At 39.5% G+C, this 15457-nt stretch overlaps 1 protein-coding gene and 1 pseudogene across 1 annotated transcript; both read left to right on the top strand.

The window, feature by feature from the left end:
- Window positions 1–8840: 8840 nt before the first annotated feature.
- LOC133064353 (olfactory receptor-like protein OLF2) lies at window positions 8841–9809 on the top strand (annotated as a pseudogene).
- A 3344-nt stretch (window positions 9810–13153) lies between these two features.
- On the top strand, window positions 13154–14092 carry LOC133064291 (olfactory receptor 5W2-like). Its single transcript, XM_061154227.1, has one exon. The coding sequence runs from the start codon at window positions 13154–13156 to the stop codon at window positions 14090–14092; it is 939 nt and encodes a 312-aa protein (XP_061010210.1).
- The last annotated feature ends 1365 nt before the right edge of the window (window positions 14093–15457 follow it).

Below are 15457 nucleotides of genomic sequence, written 5' to 3'. Positions count from 1 at the left end.
TTATTGTATTTCCTGAGAAATCTTTGAGTCTCTTTATGTTCTATGGCATACACTGTACTTTCTATACTAATGAATATAAGCTAATGTTAATAAAAATAATTAATTGATTAAATAGCTATATAACTTATAAGAAATCTCAAAATCATTATGAAAGAAAAAAATGAGGATTTTAAATCCAAGATGAAATCTAAAACTAGTGTATCTTTTGATCAATATATTCAGCCTTAGATCTAATAATTATTCTATTTGAGAGATAAAATGATAGTGGGCAGAGGATCTGAAATTAGATGGGTCTTGAGAGGGACAAGACTGTGTCTTTTAGAATTCAAGAAGCTTTGTTTCCTACATATGGAAGAACCATAAATGCATTATGCTGACTAAAATAGGCAGACAGATAAAGGTAAATACTTTTAGAGTTTCACATATATGTTGAATCTTAAAAGTTCAAACTCATAGAATTAGAGAGTAGATTGGTCGCTTTTTCCAGGGTCCCAAAGGTGGGCAAAATCAGTAATAATGACCAAACTTACTATTATTCAGTGAATAAGTTCTGGAGATTCAATGTATATGACAACTCTAGGTACTAATTCTGTGTTATAAACTTGAAATTTGCCAGGAGAGTAGATCCTAATGGTCCTCATTATGCACACACTCAAAATGTTAACTGTATAAATTAATGAATCATTTACTAACCATACTGTGGTGACCATTTCACAATATATCAGAGCTTCATTTTCAATACCTTATACATACTATTTGTCAATTTTAACTGAATAAAGCTTGGATAAAAGGAAGGAAAGAAGGCTATAAGGATCAACGGACAGGACATTAGTATCGTTATAAAGACCAAAGGACAGGACATTAGTATCGTGCATCATCATGCTGTCATTATTGTTGTTGTTCAGTTGCTCAGTCGTGTCCGACTCTTTGCAGCCCCATGGTCTGTAGCACACCAGGCCTCCCTGTCCCTCATCATCTCCCAGAGTTTGCACAAGTTCACATTCATGGCATCAATGATGCTATCCAGCCATCTCATCCTCTGATGCCCTCTTTTCCTTCTGCTCTCAATTTTCTCCAACATCAGGGGCTTTTCCAATGAGTCATCTGTTCGCATCAGATGGCCAAAATATTGGAGCTTCCGCTTCAGCATCAGTCCTTCTATAGTGAATATTCAGGGTTGATCTCACTTAAGATTGACAGGCTTGGTATCCTTGCTGTCCAAGGGACCTTCAGGAATCTTCTCCAGCACCACAGTTCCAGGGCTTCAATTCTTTGTCACTCTGCCTTCTTTACAGTCCAGCTCCCACAACCATATGTGACCACTGGGAAGATCATATCCTTGACCATATGGACCTTTGTTGGCAGAGTAATATTTCTGTTTTTCAATGCCCTGTCTAGGTTTGTCAATGCTTTCCTGCCAAGATGCAATTGTCTTTGGCTATCATGGCTGCAGTCACCATCCACAGTGATTTGGAGCCCAAGAAGAGGAAATCTGTCACTGCTTCCACATTTTCCCCTTCTATTCACCTTGCAGTAATGGGGCTAGATGCCATCGGTTTAGTTTTTTTATATATATATATTTCAGTTCGGTTCAGTCGCTCAGTCATGTCCGACTCTCTGCGACCAAATGAACCGCAGCACGCCAGGCCTCCCTGTCCATCACAAACTCCCGGAGTCCACCCAAACCCATGTCCATCAAGTCGGTGATGCCATCCAACCATCTCATCCTCTGTCATCCCCTTCTCCTCCTGCCTTCAATGTTTCCCAGCATCAGGGTCTTTTCAAATGAGTCAGCTCTTCACATCAGGTGGCCAAAGTATAGGAGTTTCAGCTTCAGCATCAGTCCTTCCAATGAACACCCAGGACTGCTCTCCTTTAGGATGGACTGGTTGGATCTCCTTGCAGTCCAAGGGACTCTCAAGAGTCTTCTCCAACAGCACAGTTCAAAAGCATCAATTCTTTGGCACTCAGCTTTCTTTATAGTCCAACTCTCACATCCATATATGACCACTGGAAAAACCATAGCCTTGACTAGACAGACCTTTACTGGTAAAGTAATGTCTCTACTTTTTAATATGCTGTCTAGGTTGGTCATAACTTTCCTTCCAAAGAGTAAGTGTCTTTTAAATTCATGGCTGCAATCACCATCTGCAGTGATTTTAGAGCCCCCAAAAATATAGTCAGCCACTGTTTCCACTGTTTCCCCATCTATTTGCCATGAAGTGATGGGACCAGATGCTATGATCTTAGTTTTCTGAGTGTTGACCTTTTTGTTTTTGTTTCTTGAAGGCTAGAGCTAAATCTTTTTGTTGAGAAAGTGTGGATGTGGTCATATATTTGAACAACCTTACAAGACTGAAAGACATTCTTAATTATCTATTAAAATTATAAATCTAAAAGCCACTGATGTCTTAGGTTTTCAAACTGCCCTATAATGTGAAAATATTCTAGTTATAAGTAAAGTCTAAAAAATGCCTCTGATACTCAGGGAGGCCTTTGTTCTACATTATGGCATTTTAGGCAAAGATCACACAGTGAAGAAAAACCTACAGAAAATTCTTGTTTCAGATAAAAGTTTCAAATCTATCTCTAATGTATTTCATTGATTTGTGCAAACTCTTTTGGAATTGCTGCTTATGAGCAAAAATATGACAGAAAAACATTGAAGTATGTTAAATTCCAAGCAAAATAGAATGTCAATAGATTGCTGTGAAAAACCAACTTTCACCTATATGATGTAAATTTATTATAGTATCTAAAGACTAATTTCATCTAAAATGGGCCCATTTTATTAGATATACTTTGTGGTATAAAAAAGAAAAAAAATTCCTGGGATAAAGCCCACTTGGTCATGGTGTATGATTTTTTTAATATGTTGTTGGATTCTGTTTGCTAGAATTTTGTTAAGGATTTTTGCATCTATGTTCATCAGTGATATTGGCCTGTAGTTTTCTTTTTTTGTGGCATCTTTGTCTGGTTTTGGAATTAGGGTGATGTTGGCCTCATAGAATGAGTTTGGAAGCTTACCTTCATCTGCAATTTTCTAGAAGAGTTTGAGTAAGATAGGTGTTAGCTCTTCTCTAAATTTTTGGTAGAATTCAGCTGTGAAGCCATCTGGTCCTGGGCTTTTGTTTGCTGGAAGATTTTTGATTACAGTTTCGATTTCCTTGCTTGTGATGGGTCTGTTAAGATCTTCTATTTCTTCCTGGTTCAGTTTTGGAAAGTTATACTTTTCTAAGAATTTGTCCATTTCATCCAAGTTGTCCATTTTATTGGCATAGAGCTGCTGGTAGTAGTCTCTTATGATCCTTTGTATTTCAGTGTTGTCTGTTGTGATCTCTCCATTTTCATTTCTAATTTTGTTAATTTGGTTCTTCTCTCTTTGTTTCTTAATGAGTCTTGCTAATGGTTTGTCAATTTTGTTTATTTTTTCAAAAAACCAGCTTTTTGCTTTGTTGATTTTTGCTATGGTCTCTTTAGTTTCTTTTGCATTTATTTCTGCCCTGATTTTTAAGATTTCTTTCCTTCTGCTACCCCTGGGGTTCTTCATTTCTTCCTTCTCTAATTGCTTTAGGTGTAGAGTTAGGTTATTTATTTGGTTTTTTTTCTTGTTTCTTGATGTAAGCCTGTAATGGTATGAACCTTCCCCTTAGCACTGCTTTTACAGTGTCCCATAGGTTTTGGGTTGTTGTGTTTTCATTTTCATTCATTTCTATACATATTTTGATTCCTTTTTTGATTTCTTCTATGATTTGTTGGTTATTCAGAAGCGTGTTATTTAGCCTCCATATCCGCAAATCAATCAATGTAATATACCACATTAACAAATTGAAAGATAAAAACCATATGATTATCTCAATAGATGCAGAGAAAGCCTTTGACAAAATTCAACACTCACTTATGATTAAAACTCTCCAAAAAGCAGGAATAGAAGGAACATACCTCGACATAATAAAAGCTATATATGACAAACCCATAGCAAGCATCACCCTCAATGGTGAAAAATTGAAAGCATTTCCCCTGAAATCAGGAACAAGACAAGGGTGCCCACTCTCACCACTACTATTCAACATAGTTTTGGAAGTTTTGGCCACAGCAATCAGAGCAGAAAAAGAAGTAAAAGGAATCCAGATAGGAAACGAAGAAGTGAAACTCTCACTGTTTGCAGATGACATGATCCTCTACATAGAAGACCCTAAATACTCTACCAGAAAATTACTAGAGCTAATCAATGAATATAGTAAAGTTGCAGGATATAAAATTAACACACAGAAATCCCTTACATTCCTATATACTAACAATGAAACAACAGAAAGAGAAATTAAGGAAACAATACCATTCTCCATTGCAACGAAAAGAATAAAATACTTAGGAGTATATCTACCTAAAGAAACAAAAGACCTATACATAGAAAACTATAAAACACTGATGAAAGAAATCAAAGAGGACACAAACAGATGGAGAAACATACAGTGTTCATGGATTGGAAGAATCAATATTGTCAAAATGGCTTTTCTACCCAAAGCAATCTATAGATTCAATGCAATTCCTATCAAGCTACCAACGGTATTTTTCATAGAACTAGACCAAAGAATTTCACAATTTGTATGGAAATACAAAATACCTTGAATAGCCAAAGCAATCTTGAGAAAGAAGAATGGAACTGGAGGAATCAAGCTGCCTGACTTCAGACTCTACTTCAAAGCCACAGTCATCAAGACAGTATGGTACTGGCACAAAGACAGAAATATAGATCAATGGAACAGAATAGAAAGCCCAGAGATAAATCCACGAACCTATGGACACCTTATCTTCGACAAAGGAGGCAAGGATATACAATGGAAAAAAGACAACCTCTTTAACAAGTGGTGCTGGGAAAACTGGTCAACCACTCGTAAAAGAATGAAACTAGAACACTTTCTAACACCATACACAAAAATAAACTCAAAATGGATTAACAATCTAAATGTAAGACCAGAAACTATAAAACTCCTAGAGGAGAACATAGGCAAAACACTCTCTGACATAAATCACAGCAAGATCCTCTATGACCCACCTCCCAGAATATTGGAAATAAAAGCAAAACTAAACAAATGGGACCTAATGAAACTTAAAAGCTTTTGCACAACAAAGGAAACTATAAGTAAGGTGAAAAGACAGCCCTCAGACTGGGAGAAAATAATAGCAAATGAAGAAACAGACAAAGGATTACTCTCAAAAATATACAAGCAACTCCTGCAGCTCAATTCCAGAAAAATAAATGACCCAATCAAAAAATGGGCCAAAGAACTAAACAGACATTTCTCCAAAGAAGACATACAGATGGCTAACAAACACATGAAAAGATGCTCAACATCACTCATTATCAGAGAAATGCAAATCAAAACCACAATGAGGTACCATTACATGCCAGTCAGGATGGCTGCTATCCAAAAGTCTACAAGCAATAAATGCTGGAGAGGGTGTGGAGAAAAGGGAACCCTCTTACACTGTTGGTGGGAATGCAAACTAGTACAACCGCTATGGAAAACAGTGTGGAGATTTCTTTAAAAACTGGAAATAGAACTGCCATATGACCCAGCAATCCCACTTCTGGGCATACACACTGAGGAAACCAGATCTGAAAGAAACACGTGCACCCCAATGTTCATCGCAGCACTGTTTATAATAGCCAGGACATGGAAGCAACCTAGATGCCCATCAGCAGATGAATGGATAAGGAAGCTGTGGTACATATACACCATGGAATATTACTCAGCCATGAAAAAGAATTCATTTGAACCAGTCCTAATGAGATGGATGAAGCTGGAGCCCCTTATACAGAGTGAAGTAAGCCAGAAAGATATAGAACATTACAGCATACTAACACATATATATGGAATTTAGAAAGATGGTAATGATAACCCTATATGCAAAACAGAAAAAGAGACACAGATGTACAGAACAGAGTTTTGAACTCTGTGGGAGAATGTGAGGGTGGGATATTTCAAAAGAACAGCATGTATACTATCTATGGTGAAACAGATCACCAGCCCAGGTGGGATGCATGAGACAAGTGCTCCGGCCTGGTGCACTGGGAAGACCCAGAGGAATCGGGTGGAGAGGGAGGTGGGAGGGGGGGATCGGGATGGGGAATACGTGTAAATCCATGGCTGATTCATATCAATGTATGACAAAACCCACTGAAATGTTGTGAAGTAATTAAACTCCAACTAATAAAAAAAATAAAAAATAAAAAAATTAAGCCCATTAAATGGAAGGCCAAGAATGGAATCTACTGATTGATTCTGCCTTTCTGAGAATTTGCATGGTTGAATAATGAATTATGGGAAAATTACTTTAGGAATCAATAACTAAAATAAAAAAATACACAGGAATGCATAATAACTCCTCTATCTTGAGATTTTGCAAAATAAGAAGTCTGCACTAAAGACTTTGGTGTGTTTTACCCTGTCTGCTTCAGTCCTCATCACTATACTCCCCTTCTTACCTCACCTCCGGCTCATATATCCACCAATGACTGATTAAAAGATGTCATCACACAACTGCAGTGTTATCAATGACAGTGTGTAGAAGGCTGATGTGTGTTTGTGTACTCAGTCACTCAGTTGTTTCCGACTCTTGTGGCACCATGAACTATATCCTGCCAGGCTCGTCTGCTCATGGACCTCTCCTGGTGAGAATACTGGAGCGGTTTGCCATTTCCTCCTCCAGGGGATCTTCCCCACGGAGGGGCTGAACCTGTGTCTCTTGTGTCCCCTGCACTGACAGGCATATTCCTCACCACTGTGCCCCTGGGAACCCCGTCAGTGGACTACTACTGCAATCATGTTCCTGTCTCTTGATCCCGTCATCCCTGCCCCTGAAATGTGTGTGTGCGCCTAGTTGCTCAGTCGTGTTTGCCTCTTTGCGGCCCCATGGATCCCGCCAGGCCTCTCTATCCATGGAATTCTCTAGGCCAGAATACTGGAGTGACATGCCAATTCCTCCTCCAGGAGATCTTTCAGACCCAGGGATCAAACCCATGTCTCCTGCATTGCAGGTGATTCTTTATCTTCTGAGACATCAGAGAAGCTCTGCCACTGAAATACTTAAGTACAAATATGATATAACAATCAAATGGTAGATTTGAGCATATGTTCAGTGTCGAAAATAGAGAGATACATATGGGTCATTGGCTGTATAACTATATTTGTAAAAAAAATAGTGATATGAATGTTCAACAATTCAATAAGCACAAAGTTCTGTGTTAAAGACAGAAGCTGAAACTTTTCACCTCCCTGGATATCTCTCTCTTTAGAAATGTGCTATGAGCCATTTACCAATATTTATCATATCAGTATTTATCAATATGAATAACCTCAGATATGCAGATAACACCACCCTTATGGCAGAAAGTGAAGAAGAGCTAAAGAGCATCTTGATGAAAGTGAAATAGGACAGTGAAAACGTTGGCTTAAAGCTCAACAAGAAAATTAAGATCATGGCCCATCCAGTCCCTTCACTTCATGGAAAATAGATGGGGAACCAGTGGAAACAGTGGCAGAATTTTTGGGGTGTGGGAGCTCCAAAATCACTGCAGATGGTGACTGCAGCCATTTGAAAGATGCTTACTCCTTGGAAGGAAACTTATGACCAACCTAGACTGCATATTAAAAAGCAGAGACACACAAGTACACACATGCACATACATATAAACATACACACAAACAGAAGCTTAGCTCAGAAGTGGCTCAGATGGTAAAGCGTCTGCCTGCATTGTGAGAGACCTGGGTTCAATCCCTGGGTCAGGAAGACCCCTTGGAGAAGGAAATGGCAACCCACTCCAGTACTCTTGCCTGAAAAATTCCATAGGCTGAAAAGCCTGGTAGGCTATAGTCCATGGGGTCACAAAGCATTGGACACAACTGAGCGAATTCACTTCATATCAAATATGTTTGTTACTTTTGTCCCATCTATTTTGAATGAACAAGCCAGGTTAAAATCTAAAGGGATGAAAATGCATTAGCTAAAGTGTCTTGCTTCTGCTTGTTTCTAGAATTTTTCTTTATCTGGTCAAGAGACATGTCCTTTGGCACCAGACTGCTCCTGCACATAAGTAATAATAATGTGGCAAAGCAGCAAAATATTTCTGGAGAAAATTTTACTAAAATATATCTAATGCTCAATATTATACCATATTGCTCATTCTTTCAAAATCAGAGATAAGTTAACTCTGCCATTATTTAATACACAATAATAAGGGAACTGGGCTCCCCAGGTGCCTCAGGGGTAAGGAAGCCTCCTGCAGTTCAGGAGATGGGGGTTCAATCCCGGATTTGGGGAGATGCCCTGGAGAAGGAAATGGCAACCCGCTCCAGTGTCCTTGCCTGGTAAATCCTATGGACAGAGGAGCCTGGTAGGCTTCAACATTGAGTTGAAAGTGCCAGACACGTCTTAGCTATTGAACAAGCAAACGAACAAATAAACACATTTTGATATATAAGTACTCAAGAAGTGTAATCACTTGTATTCTTAGTTGGATAGGTATCTTTAAAATATAAGGTTGAATACTCCAACCTTGTCTTCAAGTGTTACTTTCATATTATGTTTGACATGCAATGAGCTTTCAGTAAAGAACTGATTGTTGAGATAAAGCAGTGAAGGTTCCAACTAGTCACATACATCATAGATGACATCCAAATTTAGAGTCAGACTTTCTCAAAACTCCTATCCCACACCTAACCTTTTAAAATCAGACAGTGAGGAAATTTGTATGGGCTATGTTCTCATAATAAAATGTACTGAAATGAATTATATCTGGTTTACAGATAATACTTTGTCTCAAAAGGAGTGAAAACATGGATCTGTCATTGTCTCAGTCATTTCTGGAGCATTTTTACAAGAAGAATAAAGAAGAATGGATGGGGAAAATTGCACTCCTTCTCTTGGGAATTAGTAGTAGCCCTGTAATCAAAGTGACTCTATTTACCACGTTTCTGGTTGTTTATCTCATTATTCTTGTTGCAAATATCAGTGTGACTGTTTTAGTTAGAACAGAACCCCAGCTGCACACACCCATGTACTTTTTCCTCAGCCACCTCTCCTTCAGTGACCTCTGCTTTTCCACAGCCATTGGACCCAGGATGCTGGCAGGCTTCCTCATCAAGAACAAATCAATCTCCTTCTATGGCTGTGCTCTGCAATTCCTGATCTTCTGTACCTTGGCAGGTTCTGAGTGGCTACTGTTGGCAGTCATGGCCTATGATCGGTACATGGCTATTAGCAACCCCTTGCTTTATAGTCAGGATATCTGGCAAGGTGTGCTCACTGCTGATGGCTGGAGTTTATATGGTGGAAATTATAGATGCTTTGATAAATAGAATATTAACCTTCCACTTATGCTTCTGTGGGTCAAATGAAATTAACCATTTCTTCTGTGACGTTCCTCCTCTCCTCTTGCTATCTTGCTCAGATACACAGGTCAGTGAGTTAGTCATATTTCTCATTTTGGGCTTCGTTGAACCAATTACCCGTTCAGGTCTCTTCGTGTCTTACTGTTACATCATCCTAGCAGTGATAAAGATCCACTCTGCTGAAGGGAGGTTCAAGGCTTTTCCACCTGCACCTCCCACCTAACTGCTGTGGCAATTTTCCAGGGAACCCTGCTCTTCATGTATTTCAGGTCAAGTACTTCCTACTCTCTAGACGAAGACAAAATGACCTCCTTGCTTTATACCCTTGTGATTCCCATGTTAAATCCTCTGATTTACAGCCTATGGATCAAAGATGTGAAAGAGGCTCTGATGAAACGTAAAAATAAAAAATGATTCCATTGAAAATTTGCTTGTATACACAATAATTTATGAAAATCAAAATTGGTTTGGCTAATGTTGTGTGATTCCATTTGTATTTATCCTATCTTCCAATCCTAGCAATATGTATGATTTCCTAAATGCCACAAGTTTCATTTTATATCTTAAACTTCTGTTTAATACTCCTTATTTGTGGAACATTCTCAGACTCTTCATTTGTCAAATTTGTGTTTCTTCAGTACTTATATGTGTTAATTTTTTTTTTTTAATTTTCTGAAAATTAGTGTTTTCTAAGTTGCTGTTGCACTCTATGTGGGCTTTCTTTCATGGTGACTCCATCTGCTTTTATACTAATGAATCTTGCCATATAATGGAAGTGACCACTGTCAATTAAATAATTATTAAAACTATTTCTAACAGACTGTAATTATGACATAATATAAAAAGCCTTGCTGTTAATCAATCACTGTGTCCAACTCTTTGTGACCCCATGCATTTAAGCACGTCAGGCTTCCCTGTACACACACATAATCCTAACATTTTTATTTAAAAACTAAAAGTGAAATAGTGTAGGAAGCATCTAGTTATCCCTACGGAATGTACATATGTTGAGATTTTTGATGTTTCTGCAAAATCTTTGTTTCATGAATGTGTTTAATGGAGAGTGTTGGTGGTTGTGTGGTCTGTGTAAGTGTGTGAGGGTGAATGGGTATGCATTTGTTGTCTAATGTAGTGAATGAAAACTAAGTGGCTGTGTAAGGATTGATGAACTGGAAATTAGGAGTGCTTGCAGATCAGAGGCATTCACTGTTTCTGAATAAGTACAATATGGGGCATTAAGGTAGAGGGGGACCAAAGACATACTACTCTAAAGGTCTATGTTCCATGTGCAATCAGCTCACTTGTATGAAATATCAGATGATAAATTACATCATATCTGTTACTTATTCCTGAGAGACTAAGGGTTCACCACCCAGGGACCAGACTCAGAGATGATTATATAATCTGGGTCAGGCAGGAGGCAATGAGGAACCCTCCTGCAGACAGAACTGCATGCAACGGACAAGTCAGGAGTTCTGGGAGAGGTACTGGTATCTTTGCTGTTTCTTTGATTTATATTTGAGATTTCCTTATTTTTTAATGCTTTTTTGAAAGAAGGTATTTTATATAAACAAAGGAACATATGAAATAGTACACACATTTTTATTTTAGCTAGTTGTACAACTTGTTTATTTTAAATACATATAAATAAGGAATAAAAAAGGAGCAAACATGCATTATGGAAATGGTCAGATGTTTTTACTATTTTAAAAATTTACCTGTTATATTATGCATTATATATAACATGTATATTATATTTCTATAAATGCTTTAAGCTTTAAAGGAAAGTATTTTTGCTTAATTATGTCTTTCTAAGCAGATATACGAGTTAAGTCCTAGGGTTGGAAACCTGCACAGTGATTACTAGACCACTGTTCCAATGCTCTTCTCGATCCCTCATCTACATTCAACTCCTATTTTTTAAATTCTCCTAGAACATAAGAGGACAAGTGTAGGAGAAGGGAATGACAGAGGATGAGATGGCTGGATGACATCTCCGACTCAGTGGACATGAGTTTGAGCAAGCTCTGGGAGTTGGTGATGGACAGGGAGGCCTGGTGTGCTGCAGTCCGTGGGGTCACAAAGAGTCAGACCCAACTGAGTGACTGAACTGACTAACTGATGACATTATATACCACATAATTGGTTTGGGTAAAATATAACAGTGGGACATAAATTCCATTGTCCTTCCAAAGACAAATAATTCTTAAACCAAAGAAAGGCAGAACTCAGTGATACTGAAGAGAAATGTGGCTCAAGTAAAATAATCAAACAATATTAAAATTTTTAGGGAATTGGAGTGGGGCCACAGCTCAGATGTGAATGTCTCTGAGGTTACAGAATCCTGACCATGACAGTATTTATGTTATGTGTCTTACAAAACCGTTATGGCAGAATACAAAGTGTGGAAGAGGGTAGGTTAGGGCAGAAAGGACTCATGCAGCAAACCAAGCCTTCTTTCTCGCCTCTATGACACTTGCTACCAGCATCTCTGCAACTGGACCTCAAATGCTCTTCATCATCTCCCTGGTATAACTGCAACTTCCAAACAGAAGAATGGTCAGCATTTCAGCATTTAGTTCACAGAGACCCTTGCACCCTCTTTTCCAAAAATCACCACCCTCTCTGTCCCAGCAGGTCCTGAATCATGAACCATCTATCCCTCCTATGCTGAGGTTGGAGGGACTTGAGAGGTTAATGGGGAAGTGAAGACGTCTTACATTCAGAAACTGGCTATAGTCCTGCCCTCTCCAAAGGGGGAATAATAAAGCAATATATTCATCACCTGTGCTTCTTACTTACTACTCTTCTCTAACACAGGACATAACATTTCTGCTGCCGCTAAGTCGCTTCAGTCGTGTCCAACTCTGTGCGACCCCAGAGACGGCAGCCCACCAGGCTCCCCCGTCCCTGGGATTCTCCAGGCAAGAACACTGGAGTGGGTTGCCATTTTCTTCTCCAATGCATGAAAGTGATAAGTGAAAGTGAAGTCTCGTTGGACTCCTAGCGACCCCATGGACTGCAGACTACCAGGCTCCTCTGTCCATGGGATTTTCCAGGTGAGAGGACTGGAGTGGGGTGCCAGTGCCTTCTCTGAACAACATTTCTACATCATTGAAAAACAAAACAAACCAAAACACCCAGCAATCTTGTCAGAAGACAAGTTATGTGAACCACCTAATTGTTAGACCCTTGCTTCGCTTAGAGCACATCATTTTGTTAGTGTTAGACAGAAGCAGCAAAGTGTTAGTCACCCTGTCGTGCCTGACTCTGCGACCCCATGGACTGTAGAGCCCACCAGGATCCTCTGTTCATGAAATTCTCCAGGCAAGAATACTGGAGTGGATAGCCATTCCCTTCTCCAGGATATCTTCCTGACCCAGGGATCAAACCCAGGTCACCTGCATTGCAGGCAAATTCTTTACATATCAGCCATCAGGAAAGCCACAAACATGGTCATAAATACTACACAAGTTGGATTGGAAACAGTCTGATTTAGTTCGGTTGCAAGGGCACTGCAAGGGTACAGTGCTTTGCAAATGTATTGTTGTCAACATTATTTTTTCATTTATATAAAACTGGAGAATATTTCTCAGTCTGTTGGCCTCATGCAGTCCTAGGAAGGTCTGTCTCTTTTCTTGATTACTGAAATCTGCAAAAGGACCAGGAGTTTATCTATAAAACTGGTAAATTGATATATTTACCCTCCATTTCCATTTCCTCTTTCACAGCCAGGAATTTCCCGACATACCTGAGTGATGACTGCTGAGAGCTGCAGTGTGGCTCCTGACTTCACATTCCGAGGACTTTCAGACAACAGGCACGTGCAGCAGGGCCTCTTCCTGCTCTTCCTGCTGGTTTATGGTGTGACTGTGGTTGCCAATGTGGGGATGATCCTGCTGATCAAGGTGGACCCCAGACTGCACACACCCATGTATCATTTCCTGAGCAATCTGTCCTTCTGTGATGTCTGCTACTCCTCTGCTGTCTCTCCCAAGATGCTGGCTGATTTCCTCTCTGAGCATAAAAGGATTCCATTTGACTTGTGTGCCATGCAGATGTATTTCTGGGGGATTTTTGGAGATGTGGAATGTCTCATGTTGGCTGTCATGGCTTATGACTGTTATGTAGCCATTTGTAATCCACTTCTTTATACAGGTTCCATGTCCAGAAAACTCTGTACCCAGCTAATATCTGTTGTCTATGTGGAAGGTTTGGTAGATTCAGCAATCCACACCTGTTGTACATTTCGATTATCATTTTGCAGTTCTAATGTCATCGATCACTTTTTCTGTGACTTCCCAGCCTTGCTAGCCCTCTCGTCCTCAGATACATCCATCAATGAGATAATGCTGTTCATATCCAGTAGCTGTGTTGTGGGGACCAGCATTATCACTGTCCTCCTCTCCTACACCTACATCATAGCAACCATCCTTAGGATGAATTCAGCCGAGGGGCGACACAAAGCTTTCTCTACCTGTGCCTCCCATTTAACTGCTGTGGCTGTATTTCATGGCACACTCCTGTTCATGTATTTCAGACCCAGCTCGAGTTACTCCATGGACACAGACAAAATAGCCTCTGTCTTCTACACAGTTGTCATCCCCATGCTAAACCCACTGATTTACAGTTTAAGAAATAAGGATGTGAAAGTTGCCATAGAAAAAGTAATCAGTACTAAACTGTGTTCTGAGTGATACAGTGTTTTCAACCGAAACTACATATGTAAAGATTCTGAGAGCGGAAGCTCAGGTACTGCTAGATGCTTGTGGTCTCATCATTACAGTCTTCTGGATATTCCCATTACTTACCTCTGTGCCTAAATTGAGTGTTGAAAGTAGTCATCAGTTATCTTAATGTCTTCAGACTAAGAAAGGGGAGCAATATGGTCACTTTGCTGTTTTTCAGAGAGGGTCTTTTTATACCTCTTTCCTTGGGTAAGCCTCCTGTGAGATAGCACTCACCGAGCAATCCCTCCACCTATGTCAATTCAAATTACCATCCTATGATTCCAGTACATTTTTTAAACAACAGGTTTAATAAAGTTGCTAAGCAATAAGGGAATATTAGTAGGTCAAATAGTTATTTTGTACATGTTTTATGTACTTGTATCACCCTATAACTCTGTCATCATAGTATGTAAAATTGTAGAGGTAGTGAATAAATACTTTCATATATAAATAAATTCATAAAAAATAAGAATAAGTGTAAAATCATGTGTTGTATCTCAAACCTCGATAAATGCAAGTTCCTTTCCTTTCTCGTTCACCCATTATCTATTTTGATATTTATATTGCTGGGCTTCAGAATGCCATTCAAAAACACTTATTGATTAAATGAGCGAGGGCCCCTTGCAGTATCAAGCAAAGGAGTCCTTATAAATTTACCAAATACACTAGCAAGAACCCCTCCCTTTATTTCACTTTATTCTAGTATATTTACTGTGCCTCGCAGGTGGTAAAGAACCTACCTGCCAGTGCAGGAGGAATAGAGATGTGGGCCTGATCCTTGGGCTGGGAAGATCCCCTGGAGGAGGGCATGGCAACCCACTTCAGTATCCTTGCCTGGAGAATCCGATGGACAGTCAAGCCTGGTGGGCTTTAGTCCATGGGGCTGTTAAGAGTCAGGCACAACTGAAGCTACTTAGCTCACACGCATATTCACTGTAAAAGAAATATATCTCTGTTTCATGCCTCCAGCCTCAGTTGAATGAGTAAGAGACAGGGTTCACAGGGATTGGCAGACCTTCTTGAATAGTCTATTCCTTATAAGTCTACCACTAAGCAGACTCAGAATCATATGCACTAGACTGCTACTGCTCTGCAGAGGCTGGCGATCGTCCTGCGGAGGTTCTGTCTTGCCAATATTGCAGAGACCAGACCCAGTGTTCTTCACAGAGGCACAGAAACTCATAATTGGAAGTTGGGGGATGAAGAACCTGGATCTTCTTTAAAGGTCATTGGAAAAGACAACTCCACTTCTTGAGGTGCTCCTAGCATTAGCCTTTTGCTGTCATTATTTTTAGTCACAAAGTCGTGTCTGACTCTATTGTAGACTGCCAG

This window comes from Dama dama, chromosome 1, assembly GCF_033118175.1.
Source record: "Dama dama isolate Ldn47 chromosome 1, ASM3311817v1, whole genome shotgun sequence".
NCBI lineage: Eukaryota > Metazoa > Chordata > Mammalia > Artiodactyla > Cervidae > Dama > Dama dama.
Note: the sequence above shows the minus strand (reverse complement) of the source record. Positions and strands in the feature narration are given on the sequence as shown.